We start from the raw sequence: 20,384 nt of genomic DNA on the forward strand, positions 1-20,384 counted from the left end.
GCCTCCCCACAAGGGAGGGGGATGGAGGTACACACACTTGAACGTGAACACTCATATGTTTACTATCTGAATCGTATTCCAGTTATTCATTCCTTAGCTCTGTGTTTTAGCAGAGCTGTTTGTGATCAAGTTTATCAACTGACTTAGCCTTCGGAGGTGGACTCCCGACCCCAGCGATCGGGCCACATCTGACGCTTTGTTTTGCAGGTCATTCTCAGGAGATCTAAGGGCTGAGCACATTTTGGACGCATCACCTAGAAAGTCTATGGTTCGATCATCCGTCCCCTTTACATCATCCCCCATCCCATCCCCAATGGGCCTATGGCCCCAGTCATGATGACTGGTATCAACTTGGTAAAAAAAAAAAGTCTAAAACTACACGTCTACCTCTTGTCAATTCTTGCTGCTAGTGCATGTAGTAAAATTCCTCTTATATGACAACCTATTTTGAATTTTAGCTTTGCCACCCTTTTTGTTATTTTCATTTAAGTGGAATTATATTTTCTTGTTAACTTCCTCCGAGATTCTTTTTAGGTGAATCTAAAAATTTATTTAAATTTAAAATTACAATGAAAAGTATAATCTAAAGTATCTATTAAGATAGACCAACAACCAAGTGGAGGGAAAAGCTTTTGGGATAAAGCAGATTGACTATTAGCTGCTAAAGATGCTAAAGCATCACTGACATTATTTGCATCTCTAAAGAACTTTATCATGTCTATTTTAAATAAATGGATAGTACATCTATATTTTTCTCGTCACATTCAAAGTTTTAAATTAAATTAAAATAAATTTTTTAGTTTTTATCTTTTAAATTTTATCTTAACATTTAGACGTAATTGACGGACATGTGTATTTTATTTTTATTTAGAGAGAAATGGATGAACCCGAAAAATCACCTCCGCAAACCCGAATAACCAAGTCATAGGACTCAGACGGCTGTGTGGACTTGGCACCGCGCCGGGGGCCGCAACAATAAAGGACTCATCCGGGGGGGGGCGCCGGCAAAACAGAGGGGGGAGGAGGGAAAGAGAAGGGGAAGTGGTGAAAGGATGAACCTGATAAAATTCTACCTCCGCAAAACCCATGAAATTTAACCAATTGTCATTATTAGGACTCATGACTTGGCATTGTGTGGACTTGGAAGTAGACTCACTCGAGTCCTATCGTCTCTCCTAGCAATTAGAATTGCTGTTGACCACGAATTATAGAGAACCACACGATTGGAATGATAATTTTTTTTAATAATTTATTATATTTTACTAATGGCCCCACATAATTTGGGGGGCTGGAACACACTTGACACTCGGATTCTTGTACTACACGTCAGTGTCAGTGAGTATCATTTTATACACTAGGAGTGCTCTGTTTCGAAATCAGAGTGAAGTCTCAAGTGTCTAACCCATTGTGCCCTCGTCTGTCCAGTCTTTCAAATCTCTGATTGATTCACTCTAGTGAAGAAAATCTTGTTCTAGTATCATGATGGATCATGGTGATCTTGTCTCTCTACCTGATTCTGTTCAACAATTACTCTCAAAAATCTGTGAGCAACATGCACTGCCTCCGCCGGATGTCGGAGTGAAAAGACGGCTGGTTTTGCTTGGAGAAGAAGGCTCTCTCGAGATTCTCCGTCAGATTTCAAGCTCCTCGAAGATTCGAACGCTAAACGGTTACATAGTTTACATGACGAAGAAGCTCGCTCGTACAGAAAGCACTTCCTCCCCTCATTCTTGTCCAAGTCCTTCTGGAAGTGGCAGTCCTTTCTCTGCCTCTTCACCTGCTAAGAGCTTCTCTTCTCCTCCTTCTCGTCCAAGTCCTTCCGGAAGTGGCACTCCTCCTGGTATTTTTGCTATCAATTATGTTCTTATTAGCTTTTACATTTTGATGAATGATTACTTAACGCTTTTCTGATTCGAGTTTTTATCCGAAACTTGACTCTTTTTTTTTTTTTTGACTGATTTTAGTTTGAAGGCATTCCATTCTTAGTGTTATTTTGGGCGGAACTGAGAAATTTTATTCTTTCAGTGTCTTGTTCACTTGGTGACTTTAGCAGTTTTCTCAACATTTGCGTTTCACCGCTAAACTTGCGGTTGTAGGAAATGGTTAATCAATCAACATGCCGGTGTTACTGTTTCTAGTAGATTTCAGCTTTTATTCATTTTATTGGGGTAAGAGCATTTGTTCCCTTTTGATCGAGTGTTTCCTGTTGGAAAAGGGGACATGAGGCGGCTTACATCATGTGCAACTAGTCTCTGGGGACCGAGCACATCAGCACGGCTTCCCGATTCTTACTCAAGCGCGTTGGTTGAGCTTGAGTTCAAGAAGGCCTTCTTAATTTTAAGTTATGCTGGAAAGTAAGTTCATTATTGACCGCGCACTTTTATGTACAACTCAGGTGAAATTGTTAAAATTTTGGATTCTTCTGTTTCAGGGAGAGGCTGGAAAATTTGATCCAAGCTGATGATATTTATAAATTCAAGGATGTGCCAAAAGCTAGATTTGAGTTAGAAGTTTGGCAAACTATTGGTTACCATTGCATCGAGGAGAAAGAGAGGATAAAGGTGTGTCTTAGAGTTCTACACATTTTTTATTTGAGGCTTGTCGTGTCCTATTTTGAGGTCGCAAAGTAATGCAGCTATTAAAGTTAGAATATATGCAATGAGTGGAAATAAAGGTAGCATTTTCATTATCGTATTTGTTATCATCCTTCTTGACTTAGTTCATTGTTTGTAACTGTTATGAGTTATATAATTAGAACTACAGTTGCAGACTTAATGAATTTGTTAGGTACTTGATCAATGTGTCAAAACCTCTAACCTGATGGAACGAGTTGAGTCAAACCTTTTAGTCTATTCCATACTAAACTAACTCAATCTAGCGCATATACACTAAAGTGGTCCCCATGGCAGATAACACACCACCATGCTTCCGCGTTCGTTATCCTTGATGACTTTCACTTTTAAGTATCTCACTAACACGGCTTGATTCAATAATAGGCCCAAGGTCTAGCATGCATGTGCCACACATCGCCTAATCTAGAAATAAAGATTACTAATAGGCTACAATTAGCCCCCATTCTAGAAAGGGGAGGATTTTAGAGAAGTCCTAGTCATTGAAAATATCTTGTCTCTAGAAGAGTCCTTAGAAATATCTAGAGAAGGAAGAAGATTCCTAACCGTTAGATATGAGACACTTGTACATATCATAGCCATCCATTGTATAGCTCCTCAACTATAAATAGGGGTGAACTCATTTATACGAACCACTCAAATTATGAGTAATATAAGCAAGTTCTTCCCTTAAGCTCTTTTGTGTTCTTTATCACTCACTTACTTTGGAGGTTAAAGGCTGACTTAGCATGGTGGTGCTAGGTGCTGGCATGGTTAACTTAGTCATACATTAAGGCCATTGTGGTATGAGAGCTTCGGTTATGTGTCGTCAAGCTTGTAGGGAAGTAACCATGTTGAACGAGTCTGAGGTTCACAATGTTGTGCAAGGCGAGTAAAACTATTACACCCACCCAGCCAGATTCAGTCATACCCGAATACCCGTGGGGGTTATATACTGCAAGATCTAGATTCAGTGACAATTCCATACAACACATAATATAGTATAATTAAATGGACAGGAAATAAATCAAGTTCAAGTATTTAACTATCAAATCTGAAATAAAAGAATTACAATTGTCTAAAACTTCCATTCAAAACTAAACACCAGAGTTCTAAGAAAAGAAAGAATGTCTGAAGTCTGCAGCAGCAAATAATCCAAGGAAAACTCTAAGGAAAGGTAACTCCATAGGAGCAATCCTGACACGAACAAGAAGCATCATATGCTTGCACTTCTTCTTCGATTACGCTCTCCTGGTAACCACTTGACCAAGGATCCTTAACGAAAGTGGGGTCCTCATAACCTGTAGAGAAGTCTAAAGAACAAACAAAAATAAATGAATGAGTTCATAAAACTCAGTGAGGGTAACTAACATCCATTTCATACATTCATCCAATTTCCAATTCACAATCCAATAGATAACCAAGAATTTATAATATAAATAAGTAGATGTATGATGACATGATGATGATATTCCTAACTCTATCATTTAGTCTCTAAAGCAGAAATGCATTAAGTATAAACACCAATTTCCTCTATGCGGTCTCAGCCACTCTCCTTTAACTAGAGGCGTCTATTAAGTTCTCTGCAATAATTGGGTAAAGTCCTGTTGAATCGTGGTTAGGGTAAACCACTCTCTCACATCATCATTTGGTATGAGATTTGACGCGTGTCAAGGATAACCCTAAGCCCAGTGCAAGGTCATACGGTCTCGTACTACATATGGTCTGGATATTTCCCCTCATGCCTAGTGCTCTTTTGGTTCAATACCTTCCCACCTATGAATGGAATCTTCAACGGGAGGCATCTGTTGGACCCAATTCCTTAACGCAGCGGTCATCCACATATAATGGGTAAGATGCTCTCCATGTCCTCTCACGGGTTGGTTACCGGTCTTGAGCGCCCAGGAGCCCTTATCTATTATATGCAACCCTACCTCTCTATGACGGTAGTGGGTCTGTTCGACATATAGGACCCAACCACTAGCATCACGGGTTAACCGGCTTCAATACCTCTACCAGAAGGGTAGTAGTACTCATAGGGATTCCTAGTCCAACACTTCTAGACACCTATCAATCATGCATTTGGGTTTAATGCCAGTATGCCACCACATAAGGTCACTAGGGTAATGGGTGAATCCACAACCCTAGTAGAAAATACAAGGTAAGGAGAATAATAACATTCCTCCTCTTTCTTCTTATACATAACCAGACCACTTTCATAACAATAATATAATATTCAAATGTAAAGAGCAATATCTATCAAATAGCTTCACCTTCCTTTTGTGCAAAGTCACACACAAGCATATCATAATAAATAGAGGTTTACAGCAATTTATATCATCAATGGCAACTAAAATAACAACAATTAAATTATTCAAAAGATGGTTAGTCATTCCTCACCTTTCACTTGGATTCTTTGCTTCAAAGTTCAAAATTCACTCCCACAAGAAGATGAATAAAAGATAATTAAACATATTCATGAAAAAAGATTAATAAAATAAAGTAGAAGTTTTTGGGTTTAGAAAATATCTCAAAGTCTTCCCACGAAAACCCAATCTAAAAACTAGGTTCTAACTTACTGTTTAAAACCTAATTCGGCAAAAAGTCAATATTTTGCCACCAATTCTAAGTCGAATCGAAACAAAACTATGGGAAAGTCTAATTGGCAGTAAAAGGATCCTAAGGGTACCTTCAATTTGATCCAATTCGATCTAGATAAAAAAACCCCAAATTGGCTCTCCTAAATCGCCCGTGGGCGACTCAGAGAGTCAAAATGCGAAATCTTTCGCAAGAATCGCACCACTATCTTTTATACAAAAGAGCAACCTTAACAAGAGCATTCAAGAATGTTCAAAAAACCTAACATGCTCCCACTACCATAATCTCATCAAAAGAAAGAAGAGAATTTCCCACAAAATTGTGTTTAAAGGTACGGTTTAAGAATTCTAACCTTTCCTAACATTCCCACAATGATCTGAGTAACAAAGCGCCTTCGATTGGTTGAGATCCACTCTTCTCCTTGGCTTCTCCTCTTCCCACAGCCTCAACCTCGTTTTAGCATAAAAAAATGCGTTTAGAGGTGAGTTATAACATAAAATAGGGTTTAAAAACTCGAAATCCCGATTCTTTTCCGGAACAGAAAAAGGGATCGGGTTGGGGCGGTTGACAGGTCCAACCGACCGGTCCATGGTTGGACCCCCGAACGGACTCTGATTCCGGTGATTTTTGGTTTAATGGAAAGCTCTTTCGATGATCTTCGTTTTGATACCTTAATCTCGTCAATCGGACTCTCCATCGCCGGTCTACAGACGTGCCAAAATCGCCTTTTAACACCATCGTGATTAATCTTCTCTCTTCTCTTAAACTCTAGGAGAGTTGTTGAGTTATCACAAGGATCATCCACGATCATTGGGACCTCTTTAGAATCTTCGGGCTCGACTCGAATGGTTCATAATTGTCGCCAACTCGAGGCCTAGGTTCGCGGTCCTAAAAACATGGGTTAATGGGTTAGAAATCTGGGGAATTTCACAATGACCATGATAGGGAGACCCATACTAACAAAGACAAGCGCAAGGGCAAAGAGAAGTCGTTGCACGTTGGTGTTGCCATGGAGTCACGCCTAACTCAAGTGGGGTTGGTTGTGGCCGAGACGAGGGACCGTTTTGACATTGATGAGCAAAGGATAAGAGGACCTCGATGGACGGGTCAATGAGATCAAGGAGTTTTTTGGGTGCTCTCAATGCCATGGAGCATAAGCAACAACAACTTAATGCCCTTCAAGCTCAAGTGTTGGAGAGGGTTGCTGTGGTTGAGTCTCATGTTGATGTGTAATGTGTTGAGTAGGGAGTTGGTGACTTGTAGAAGAACCATGGTTGCGGATTGTGAGGCATGAGGCACCAAAGATGGAGGTGCCAAAGCCAAAGGCATTCGAGGGAAAGAGAGATACCTGGGAGGTTGACAACTTCCTATGGCACATAGAGCAGTACGTTGAGGCGATGGTGATCGAGGACGAGCCTACCAAAATTGGACTGTAAATCTCTATCTAGTTGACACCGCAATTCTGTGGTGGTGACGGAGGTGCATCAACATGCAAAGAGGTACATGCACCATATGCATGTGGGAATACTTCAAAAGGGAGCTCAAAAAGCAATTCAATCTGGAGAACGAGGCCTTCTTGGCAAGGAAGAACATCAAAAGGCTAAAGCACACAGTGCCTATTCTGGATTATGTGGAGTTTTCTATGACCTAGGAGGAGTTATCCTTCGACTTCATGGATGAGCTCCAAGGTTGGGTCTCGCAAGAGCTACAATGCCGTGGTGTGCAAGATCTTGTGACGGCTATACCGGTGGCTAAGTCCTTAATTGAGCTTAGGAGGGACGAGTCTAAAGCCAAGGAGGGAAACGGTGGCAAAGGTGGGGGAGAGAAAGGGTCCAAGGCCAACCACGCAAAGGAAGGCACAAGCAAGCCCTCTTCAAGTACGAAAAGCAAGGGGCAACAAAACAAGAAGAAGTTCCAACCTAAAGACAAGTGCTTCCTATGTGATGGTCTATATTGGGCTAGGGATTGCCCAAAGAGGAAGGCGCTAAGTGTGCTACTCGAAGACAAGGATGAGGAGAATGTGTGCATGGGATCATTGCGGCAGCTTGGTGCTATTAAGGCCAAGGTGACAGAGGCCAAGGCTAAGGAGGAGAAAGCCCTTACATCACAAAAGGGATTGATGTACGTAGAGGTAAGTGTCAATGGTAAGATGACGAGGGCCATGGTTGACGCGGGAGCAACACACAACTTTGTCTTAACGGAGGAGGCAAAGTGGTTGGGGGCCTTGGGGCTTAAGATGACCAAGGAGGGTTGATGGCTTAAGGCTGACAATTCACAAGCTTGCCCTATCAATGGCATAGCTTATGGAGTAGAAATGTCCACTGGGGTGTGGAAGGGCACTAGAGACTTCTTAGTGGTGCCTATGGATGACTTTTAAGTGGTGTTGGGTATGGAGTTCTTAGGGGTGTGAGGGTGTCAACGGTGCGGTTTAGGGCGGTTTCGGTTTGGGCCTAACGGTTTCGGGCTGAAAACACCTACCCCAAATACGGCCCATTAGCATAATAACGGTTTCGGGCCGGTTTCGGTTTGGGTTCGGGCTAACTAACGGTTTGGGCGAATAATTTAGATTGGGGTTTACTAACGGTTTATGGTGTGTAAGAAAATGAACAAGAATAAACAATTGAGCATCCTACAACAAAAGCAAAAATTATATGGAAAACAAAGTTGCTATTGGTCAATTTCCATTAAAAAAAATACATCCATTCTATAGAAATCAAGAACCTAGATATTAAGTAGTAAAATGACTATTTGATCTTTAAATTCATACTTCATTTTTTTAATTGTCTAGACCAACTGCCTAATGGTAATATAATGATTCAAATACTATTTAATGTAAAATTACAAAACGGGTTGTGGTTCGATTTCGGGTTGGTGCGGGCTCCACAACCCTCAACCCAATTACGGCCCATTAAGGTTTGGTTTGGGCCGGTTCGGTTTGGTTTTAACGGTTTGGACTATAAATTGACACCCCTAGGAGTTCTTAAGGAAAGTCAAGGCTATACCAATGCCTCTGAAAGATCATAACGGATCTGTTATGGTTTGAATTTGATTTTTGAATTCAATATTTGAATTCAAGTTTTTAAATTTGAATTCAAATTTGAATATTGTAAACGAATCTTGTACAACAGCCATGTTTATTTATAAATACATAAAACTCACCCATCAAGATAAGTAACCTACTTATCAAAATTAGAGTTTTTCTTTGCATTCTTTCATGGTATTAGAGCTAAGATTTTGAGATTTTTTTTCTTCTTCCCTTTCAAACTTTCCAATGGCAGTAGTTTTCTCATGGAACCATAATGGCGTCGTATGACCAAAGCTAGACAATCTACTTTTTTTTTTTTTGCCAAACTAGACAATCTACTTGAGATGCCAATTATGGTTTCCACGTGCATCCACAACTTCAGCAGCCTCAATAGTAGGCATGCCTCTCCACAACAACAGATCCAACCAGCTGTAATGCAGCCTCAGATCATTATAAATCAAGGTTATCCATGTCAGCCGGCAGTCGGGCTCAATTCTCAAGTTCTGCATAGTAATCAATCACAAAACCAGTATGAGCCACCTGGTTTAATTCTTCTTTTCGTGTATGCAATTTTAATTTTTCTTCTAGTTTAAGCTTTACAATACTATGACAACCACAATCACAACAGAGCACAATTGGTTTATGCAATAGACTCTGTAGCATCCACAATCACAACAAACAATGCAGCCACAACCACTACATACTCTGCAGCCACAACCACAATAGACAATGTAGCCACAACCACAACTGATTATGTAGCCACAACAATAACAGGCTCTGCAGCCACAACCACAACCAATTCTGCGGCCAAAACCACAGCACCACTGGCTACAACAACAACAACCGCAATCTTCTCTGCAGCAACAACACTACCAACAACAACGTGGACTATCATTTTGTCTAAGACTTGGTTCAGAACAACACCATAAATTGCACTTTGTTCGGTCAGATGATCAAATTGCAGATGTGTTTACTAAGGGCTTAACATCACAAGCTTTCTTCAAGCATAAAGACAAACTCTTGCACTTGCCAATGCAGAGTTTGAGGGGGATGAAAGACCATAACAGATCTGTTATGGTTTGAATTTGATTTTTGAATTCAATATTTGAATTCAAGTTTTTAAATTTGAATTCAAATTTGAATATTGTAAACGAATCTTGTACAACAGCCATGTTTATTTAAAAATACATAAAACTCACCCATTAAGATAAGTAACCTACTTATCAAAATTAGAGTTTTTCTTTGCATTCTTTCAGCCTCTCATTAGCATAATGTGCATTATAGAGGAAGGCACATTGTGCATGATCTTGACGGTTCAAGGAACCAAGGAGGGGCCAAAGCTTCTTTCAGCGATACAACTAGAGAAGGGAGTCAATAAGGGGGATGTCACTTACTTGGCGACACTATTACAAGACAAGGAGGATGTTCCAAAGATCGTGTCCCCTAAGGAGATTGAGGAGATTCTTAATAAGTTCAAGGACATGATGCCCCGAAGTTACCTAGGAGACTACCACCTAGGAGGGAGGTGGACCACTCAATAGAGTTGGCGTCCAGTGCCAAACCACCTGCCATGGCACCTTATAGGATGTCCTCGCTGGAGTTGGAAGAACTAAGGAAACAACTTAAGGAATTACTAGATGTGGGCTTTATACGACCGTCGAAGGCACCCTACAGTGCGCTCGGTATTGTTCCAAAAGAAGCATGACGGGTTGTTGCGACTGTGTATTGACTAATGGTCGCATAACAATGTAACTATAAAAATCAACTACTTATTCTATTGATTGAAGATCTATTTGATAGGCTTGGCGGTATAAGGTATTTCACTAAGTTGGACTTGCAGTCAGGTTACTACAAATCCGAATTGTAGAAGGTGATGAACCAAAGACCGCATGTGTCACACGGTATAAGGCTTATGAGTTATTTGTAAACCCTTTTGGTCTCACTAATGCACTGGCCTCATTTTGCACCCTAATGAACAATATCTTCCACCCTTACCTCGACAAATTTGTAGTGGTGTACTTGGATGAAATCATTGTCTATTGAAACACCTTAAAGGAGCATGCACAACATCTAAGGTTGGTTCTTCAAACCCTTAAGGGGAATCAACTATATGTGAAGAAGGAAAAGTGCTCGTTCGCTCAAGAGGAAGGTGATGTTCTTGGTCATAAGGTAGGGGGTGGCACGTTGAGGATGGATTAGAGCAAGGTGCAAGCCATAAGGGAATGGGAGGCAACCACCAATGTTGGTGAGCTGAGGTCTTTCCTTGGCCGTGTGAACTACTGTCAGTGTTTTATTGTGGGGAATTCAAAGAGGACAGCTCTACTCATGGATCTACTCAAGAATAACAAGGCGTGGGAGTGGTCCGATGCATGCCCAATAATGCAAGCAATGATGTAAGCAGTGATGTCATATATGCATTATTAGGTTAGCTTTTCATTTGATTTTTGTTTGAATTTTTTTGTTTTTTGTTTTTTTATGACATTTCATTTGAATTTCATGTACTTTGTTGCCTATATAAGGCATGCAATGCAAGTATTCTACAAAGAATATTAGATAACAATTTCATTATGCTTATATACATATATATACATATATATACACACACACGCACACTGGTAAACACTGACACGTGCAAATGCACATGACTGAGAGAGGGAGAGAGAGAGAGAAAGAGGAATGAATTCGGGAGAGTTGATTATGGAGAGAGGAGAGATCAAAGATGGGAGTAGAATTCACAAATAGTATTTGAAGAGCTAATTATGTGTTGAGATCAACAATACATACTCTCTTACTTACGAATTCCAAGTATTTTCCTCTACTGTAAAAAGTTCTTTGATGCTTCCTTTTAATTATACAGTGATTAATAAGATAATTATTAGTACAATACCAAAAAAAAATTCAAAATAAAGTGAAATGTGCTTTCTAAAACCACTAACCTAGAGAAGAAATAGTACATACTTATACCCAATACTATTTCCTCAATTCCTCTTGTGACCAAACCATCACTAATCAGGTTGAAATTATGACTTGCGATTATTAAGTATTTTATAGTCAACGTAAAAGGAAAAGGAAAGAAGAAAAGCATAATCTATCAAAAGTTAATGTTGTCGATGTTCAACATTTATTATTCTTAAATATATCGTTGGGAGAAAATAATGAAATTGAATACAATCCCCAGTTTGCTTAGGGCTTTTTTCCTCAAAATACTTCAATTTCATGTCAATCATCATTGGAGCCTCTGATCTTGAACTTTTGATGGTTTCGAATTTCTCAAGGACTTTCTGAAGCAATCGTAAAAAAAGATCCTGGAAAGCCAAAAAGGAGGATGGAATCAATGAAGAAAGTAGCTACGAATCCTATTTCTATTAAAGTGAAAAATTACGTCTTTGTAATTTTTCTCTATTGCAGAATTCATTTGTTTTAGCTGCATCACATTGTTATGCCATACATCGGTTGCCAATTTGCAAAGGATTATACGATTCTAGGAATTCAAGTGCATATATGTTGGAACTGGATAAAAGAGAAGAAAGAAGAAGATCATGAAACAACAATTTCATTAATTTCCTTTAAATTAAAACATCGTATTTAAAAGAATTCATAAAGAGCATCCCAGTGCATGAGTTTGCCACTCCTGCAGGGTATGGGAGGGGTAAGTATATGCAGCATTAACCCCCATTCTTCACAGGACAGACTATTTCCAAGTTTCAAACCCATAACCAACTGGTGGCAAGTTTTTTAAGTACTTAAGCATAACACATTATATACCTACTTGAAATACAAACACCTCATACTAAGCAAAATATTATAACATCAACCAAATCTCTTGAAGACTTCTGAATATTTTTGCACTCATTCGTTATTAATCAAATCTTAAAAACATATTGCACATTTTCTGGCAGCTTATGTTTGCTGAACAGGTGCTTAAGATAAGTTCATATGTGGCCCCTGCACAAACAACGTAAAGTTCTATTCTATTTTTCCAGTCCTCACGTAAGCACATTTCTTCAACTGATTAATTGCAACCATATGCAAACTGTTATTTTCTAGAAAAAAGGTTAGCAATTGCAACTTTAAAGTTTCTACTTACTATAGGATCCAAAAGAGGCACAAGATAGGATGTAGAGAGTACAACAAGACACTCATAAAGAGATGGAACGTTAGAAGAAAGATAAAAAGACATAAGGTACAAGACATCCAAGACCACTCACCAGGCTTTCTCCCAGCAAGCACTGCATTTTCAATTGGTTCCACAGGATATAACTAAAAGAATATAAAAAACATGTTTAGAGTACATCAAGAGGAACTTATATAAGTAAATGATTTGGTCAGTATAAACTTTAAGAGGTGAATATGAGCCCATTCAGGACCAGAGACCGCCTCATAAACAAAAGGTTCCCTAGATGGAAAATGTAAATAATTGAAGCATATGGATGTTTCCAAATGTAAAATGTATCGACATACGAAGAAATAAGCACATTAGAAGTTGCGAATAGCAGTGGGACACTGAGGAAGCAACAAACTAAACTTTAAAAAAAAGAACAAATAATTCAATTAGTGAGAAAATATGGAAATAAACAAGTAATAAACAAATAAATAAAAGAAAAAAAACTTTAAGCTGCCATAGCAACTCGCAAGAGCAAGGCGTCTCCATGCTTGAGTCTTGATCCTCATCCTGGCAAATTCTTCACTCCACCAATTTCCCTGAAGATGACTCATTTGAAGTCCATATGATGGGAAGAAAATTCCTTGTTTGTAACTATCACTATTAAAGCTTGATTATATATTATGTATAGTTTGCCTAAATAAAATTTTTCTATACTCATCATTTTTCTATACTCATCTTCCTTTCCTGTCGTAATACAGTTTGTATCCAACTTGTGAAAATCCCAGGCAAAGCAACTATATTAAGTTGAACCAGTATATATTGTCACAGCAATGAGGGAGTAAAAATCCAGCTTTTCATAGATTGATCTCCAACCCAGCACAGTCAAATTAGCAAAGAAACCAATTTATTAGGGAATCTAATATAAATATTACATGTATTCATGAACTAACTCAGGTTTAGAATACAAACCATGCTTTGGAAGCTTGGATGCTCTATATATTTCAGCTGTCCAGGCTGGCCAAGCAGAAACACGAACAGCGACGTCAAGGCCCTGTGAAGAAGAAACAAAAAAATGTCACTTAGTAAATCCAGAATTTTCTTCTACCCTTGACACTGTGAGTTCTGGTGAAAGCTTTAAGCACTAACAAACTGGAGAGAAGACAAAAGCCCACCTTACTAAATTCGTAACTTGGTTAATATTGCAAGTAAAATTCTGCCAGTCCCATCAAATGCAAAGCCAGACAAAATTTGACCAGAAATCAATAGAATTTCAAACAACAAAGCATCAACTACTCTCTCCCTGGACTACATGAATGAAAACAAAGATATACCCACATGAAAAATCGCTCACCTCCTGCAGAATTTGGGCTCAATGCAGGTGTATCATATTTAAGGTGTTCTGGTATTCAAATACAAAATGAAAACTGTTAGGACCCTAGGATGAGAGGCCATGTGGAATGAGGGTTAGTTAGGGTTATTTGATGAAACCTTAATAATATTTCCCAAAAATTCATACAAGAATGCAAGAAATAACAAGATAACACTGGTTTCTGTGGTGCCAGTCACCCCCACACCTCACAATGGTGTCCCTCAGCCTACGGCTGCCCAAGAACTCTCATAAAACATTCCCTGTTCTCTCTTCCCTCTTTCCCTCTATTTATTATTCAAATAACCCTAAGTAACCCTCATTCCACATGGCCTCTCATCCTAGGGTTTATTATTTCAAATAACCCTAACTAACCCTCATTCCACATGGCCTCTCATCCTAGGGTCCTAACAAAAACCAAGAAAAATTGAAGGATTAAAAGAAGAACAAGCTGGAGGTGCAGTAAAATAAATTGACGTGAAGTGTGAAACAGAGAGATGAAGAGCAGAATACCCATGACATGAGCGGAAGATTGCGGGCGCCCCTCCTGAAACAAACTAGGGTGTATTAGAACCATGGTGGGAGATCTCGCTCTTGAGCGAGATCTCGCCACTAAGAAAAGGCGAGATCTCGACCGAGATCTACCAACAAAGTGGCGTAGTCTCGGAGGCCCATCTCGGTGGGTTTTAGGGCTCTGGTTGGGTTGAAACTTGATATTTAGCCTATTTAAGGCCTTTTGAACACATTGGTGGCCTTAGATTTGTGAGAAAATTACCCTAACTATGTCTCCTAAGTCGACCCTATGTGTAAAACCGAAATTCTGTGAAATGCAAGGTTAGAGTCTTAGAGACAACATGTAATGTAAAGATATCAAGTAATTCAAGTTAATAAGTTATGAGTTATCATTTATCAACTATCAAGTATCAAATACAATAACATTGCACATCAAGTATTCAAGTCAACAAGTGATCAAAGTTCAAACTATCAAAGATTCAAACTAATAAATTGTTAAATGTCTTCAAAATTTTACAACCATAAGAATTAAGAAGATTACAACTTACAACTTACAAGACTAAAACTAAGAATTCGAAGATTACAACTTACAACTTACAACTTACAAGACTAAGACTAAGAGTATCACTCAGCATTCTGCATCAATTGATTTTGAACGGTGGCCACATATGACTCCCAAGTCAATCCATCACTGTAGTATGTCACATATCGGTTTATATGGAACTGATATGTCTCCATGTCGAATCACTGGAGGAATAACACTCTAGGATAACCGTCAATCGTGGGTGGGTGAAAGAGCCATTGTTGTTGTTGTTGTTCATATTGTTGTTGAGTATGTGGGTAGGGGTTTCTAAACCACTCAGTTAACAACCCACCTTCACTCCTATATGTGTACTCTCTAGGTGCAGGGTCTTGAGGAATAGTATGACCTCCATAAGAAGAATACCCACTGTAATTTGACCCGGTGCTGTGATCCCTGTATTGGTACCCCGATGACAAGCAAGTGTCCAAACTCTGCTGTTGTGAATCACTCTAACCATGATCTAGGCTCATGCTTCCCATGTTCAATTCAAGATCATGCATGCTCGCATCATCATTCGTTTGCCCCTACCCTTGGTTTGATCTGCTCTTCCTACTCCTAGCATAAGTCCGAGAGATAGGGGAACTGTGGCTCGCATGTGTCGGATGACTTGGACCTGGTGGAGGTGACTCCCTTTGTTGACGCTGACTTCTACCAGAAACACGACCAGCCTGACTGCCTCCATGACTCGAACTTGATGGCTGACTTGGGCCACTTGGCCCTCTGGTATCATCGGCATCATCTGAATCCCCACTACTAGTTGTCACCTCAGTTGTTTCAAGTCGACTAGGTGGCTACACAAATGGTATTGTTGGTCCTTCTGATGCCGCTATAGCAGCCTGACCCTCATTAGAAGATACGTGCCCAACCACAACATCTGGGCCCATAGCAGCAGCAATGGTAGGATCCGGCTGCCCTCTTGGCCCATCCAGCACTAGGCCACCTCAATCCCTAACCCACTGATATATGACATCATCTTCCTTATCTTCTGCAGGGGGCTCGTGGAATATATCAGTCAACTCAATCGGTTCACGATTGTCGTCATCTATATCATCTTGTATGTGCCTTACTCTCAATCTCATGTTGTAATGCACATACACTAAGTCCTCGAGTCTCTTACTCCCCAATCTGTTTCGTACCTTACTATGGATAAGCGAGAAGGTGCTCCAGTTCCTCTCGCAACCAGAGGATGAGCAAGTCTGTGAGAGTACTTAAATTGCTATGTCCCTGAGATTTGGTGCACTAGTTCCATATAGCACCCACCAGTCAGCTGCATAACCAAAAATAAGAATGCATTAGGCAAGTAAATCTTTATATTTCTTTAACTTATCAGTTATCATTTATAGAGTTATAGAGTTATATACTTAATGACTTATAGAGTAATGGACTATTTACTAGGATCATTTTTTTGCCTAGTTGCAGCTGCAGAAAGCTTTCCAAAACTCCCAGAGGCATCCCTGAACTCCCTGATTTATACACCAATTCTTCAATTATTGTATTATGTATATGCTTAATGCACTAATGCAAGAAGTTGAAGAAATAATTGAATAAGTTCTCACCTCTCCATTAATTGTCCCTTGCATGACGGGATTTGACACAAGCTTCTCCACCACGTCTTGCACCGCATTCATCAACTTTACATCAAGCCCCAGATCATTCTTGTAATGGTACTTTGGGTTGAGGTAGTAAGCTTGCATTGTGGAAATAAAAAATTTGGGTAGTGACTTAGTGATTTGGTTGTTTACTTGTTTATAAATTATAAGTTATAACTTATAACAAATAAAGAATGTAAATTAAAGTATACAACAAAAACTTAAAGACTTAAAAGTGACTCACTAGCCAAGTGCAAAGGATGCATCAAGTGCATCTCCCATCTATTATCGATGATTCTCTCGTAGGATTTGAAGGAGGTAGGGGCAGCAGCTCTAACCAACTCTTTCATTTGCTCGAGGGCAGCATGTATGTGGGGCATTGTGGGCTTCTTCTTCAAATCCACCATCCTTAAAACAAACACAATAGGCTCTATAATGCCTAGTGTCCTATTCAGCTGCCTCCAAAAGGAATCATCAGCAATGGTTTGTTGGGCTAGTACTGCATCAGGATGGCTAGATCCACGCCAACCAAACCACTCCTCACTTGCAAACATGTGCTGAAGACCCACCACTTTCTTCTGGAAGCTTTTCAGAGCTACATAGTTGGTGGCGAATCTAGTCAGTCCAGGTCTGACTAGATCACCCTTACAGTGGTTCCTCATCATCTTCAGCACATAACCATGGTTATAAATAAATTACTTACCAAATAAAATTACTTACCCTTCTAGCCCTCTCAACCACAGTATTGATTGACTTTCTTTTCCCCAAGTCCTTCAACATAAGATCATTTGAATGAGCTGCACATGGTGTCCAAAAGAGGTGGATCTTGATGCTCTTCTTCCTCATCAACATTTCACCAGCTTTTTTGAAGTTAGCACCATTATCTGTGACAATTTGGACAACATTCTTTGGCCCTACCCCGAGAACCACCTCCCTAAGAAGCTTGTAAAGGTATTCAACATCTTTGATCTTATTTGAGGCATCCACTGACTTAAGGAAGGATGTCTTTCCATTGCAGCTCGCCATAAAATTAATGATGGACTGTCTAGTAGGACCAGTCCATCCATCAGCCATCACAGTAACACCATATGTACTCCATTTTTCCTTTAATGAACCAATGTATTCATCCACCTCCTGCTTTACCTTGGGTAAATATTTATTCATTACTTCCCAAGCTGTTGGGCCTTTAACCCCTACACCTGCCCTAGTAACTTCATTGATCATCCCCTGATAGTAGGTGTTTTGGCTACATTGGCTGCAATGTTGTTGTAGAGCATGAATTTGCTGATTGCCAACCTAGCTTCCTCTTCTCTACCGCCTTCTCTACCTCCAGCAAACATATATGGAATGCTTCTTTGATAGATGTCTTGTTTGTTGAAGAGGGAGGGGTCTTGGTCAAATGTGGATTCATAATATCTAGTCTTCCTCCTCCTTTCGGTCTTCTCAGTCTCGGTTCCCTGAAAACTATGTCTAGGTGGCATGGATGCCCCTGACCCCGAACCACCTGCTCCCCTTGTCTGTTCATATTGCCTCACACTCTCCACATGTAAGGACTGTCTGCTAGGTTCCATTGCAGCTTTCATCTGTCTCCATTCGGCTCGTGACTCAACACCCATAACCCTCCTCCTCTCTTCATGGCCACTTGACTTCTCATCAACATCAAGAATAGGTCTAGATAGCACTGTATCCTCAAATTCCCTTTGCTTTTGTGCCATCTCGTCCTTTTTTTTGTTTCCCTCCCCTTAAAGTTGTTGCAATTGCTTTTTGCACTTCATAAGGAACCTTGGGACACTTGGAAACATCTTTGTAACCACCAGCCAAATGTTGCCTTAATCTGGTTGAACCACCAGAATTCAAAGTCTTGAGGCAATACTTGCATCGGGATTTCTTATTGTCAGCAGTTAGTGGATCCCCATGTTGCCAAGCAATGTCTTGAGTCCCACTACCAGTGCCGCCACTCCCACTAGTTGCCATTTAAGATTCAAATGTACAGCACTGAAAATCTGAAATACATACATGAATGTTCCCAAATAATCATTAGAATAATTTTTAGATACATAAAAACATGTAAAAAGAATTTATAAAACAACAAAACACACACTTTGTTCTAAAATAACATATATACAGTGCTCAAACAAACATGTTTGTATTTTTAAAATAAACTACATAATATGAGCATCATTTAAAAAAAAACAGATAAATTTTTAAAAACATATTATTTAAAGAAAAAAAGATAAATTTTTAAAAACATATTATTTTTTATAATTATTTTATGTAAAAATAATTTATAAAACAACAAAACACACTTTGTTCTAAGATAACATATATACAATGCTCAATAAGACATGATTGTATTTTTAAATAAACTACATAATATAAATTTTCATAATTATTTTATTTAATTATTTAAATAAAAAAAAAAAAAAATGCAGCAAGCATAATAATCAAAATATTAATACATGAGATTGTAGCCCTCTAAATGTAGTTTAACATAAATAATAATCACATTCATATCATAAGTATTTATTTATAATCTTTAATTTTAATTTTTTAGATAATATATTTTTTAAATACGAAAATTCAAAAAAACAAATTAATAACAGAAAATTAAATTTTTTCCCATGAAAGTGTAGATCAAAGCTTGATCATCAACATATATTTATACCACACTCATACAATCATTGTAGAACCTTGTATTTGAAAAAAATTCAAATTTGGGGGAAAATCTTACATTTCTTGAAGATCACTTGAAATAGGCTTGAATCACTTGAAATATGCTTGAATTTGTTGTTGTAGATGAGTTGATGATGTTGCTATGTTGAATCCCCAACAAAATCCGGCCAATATTTGAGTTTTCCGGCAAAAAATGGCCTTCCAGCGAGAGAAGGGCGAGTGAGAGGCTCTCGCCTCTCTCGAGCGAGACAGGGGTTTTTTAAAGCCCCTAAAGTGTTGAAAAAATGCCCGTTAGCGAGATCTCGCCGAGATATTGGCAAGATCTTGTGAGATGGCGAGATCTTGAGTGAGATCTCCCATCTCTCAGATCTCGCTTGAGATCTCGTCTCGCTATCTCTGGATAGCGAGATATCTCGCAAGATCTCCCACCATGATTAGAACTTGATGTGTAGCTGAAAGAAGTGAAGGAAGAAGATTGTAACCTGGACTCTTTGCTATAAATCTGGAAACTGATTTGCTATAAAAGAAGAGGATTCGGCAGTTGTGACATGAGAGGAGGAGTGGGTTAATTTATTTTTTTTAAAATAAAAAGGGTTAGACGGAGAGTAAAGAGAGGATAATTATCTTGTGTTTGATAATTTACAAAGAATGTTTAGATTTTATTGTTAACAAAAAGAAATAATGGTTAGATTTCTAGGAGAATAATTTTACAAATAAGGGATAGATTTCTAGAATTCTGAAGTAAAAGCACTAGTAGGCATTCATGGTTTTCTCATAGAAAATGGGAATGAGGGAGAGAATAAAGGAATTTGAAGATTTAGTGCGCATTCATGGTTTCCATAAACAACGGTGTGAATAAGAGAATCAGGGAAATGAAATAATTCTCTTTGTTTTGGCCAAAAAAGAGAGAATAATCTTTGGTAATTAATGTTTTTCATCTTTGTCCTTCGAAAAAATCATAATGCTTACTTTTTAATTTTAGTATGATGAGTCTTTTTAGGAGATAAATTAGACTATTTTGTCCAATAAAGATTTGCCACAATCGATGGTAATTCATGATTTCATTTTTGTCCCTAGGGAAATTCATAATGCTTACTTTGTAGGTTTTTGTATTTACATTTAGGTTTTGGTGTATTGTAGCTGGATCTTAAGATGTGTATTAAATGCATGAACCACCAGGGTAGCTCGAAGAAAGTAGCTTTGGATTATTGACAAAGTAACATCATTATTTTCTCAATTATTAGCTGCACCTGGCACCTGCGGTACTTGCAACTTTTGCAACCAATTACATCGACGTCATTCATTGACCAATCTCAACTTTAC

The 20,384-nt window shown here is 38.9% G+C and overlaps 1 protein-coding gene across 1 annotated transcript in view; it reads left to right on the top strand.

The window, feature by feature from the left end:
• Positions 1-1,355: 1,355 nt before the first annotated feature.
• The window catches only part of LOC148999059 (putative RNA-dependent RNA polymerase 5), a 110,981-nt gene continuing 91,952 nt past the window's right edge, over positions 1,356-20,384 (top strand). Inside the window, exons 1-3 of the mRNA XM_089141498.1 lie at positions 1,356-1,840; positions 2,216-2,354; positions 2,432-2,561. Of these exons, the coding sequence (XP_088997624.1) occupies positions 1,480-1,840; positions 2,216-2,354; positions 2,432-2,561 (630 nt within the window). The 5' untranslated portion in view covers positions 1,356-1,479. The remainder of the gene's footprint in view (positions 1,841-2,215; positions 2,355-2,431; positions 2,562-20,384) is intronic.

The sequence above is a fragment of the Hakea prostrata genome, unplaced genomic scaffold (genome assembly GCF_041222555.1).
Source record: "Hakea prostrata isolate BN-2017 unplaced genomic scaffold, UWA_Hpros_2 contig_55, whole genome shotgun sequence".
In the NCBI taxonomy this organism is placed as follows: Eukaryota; Viridiplantae; Streptophyta; class Magnoliopsida; order Proteales; family Proteaceae; genus Hakea; species Hakea prostrata.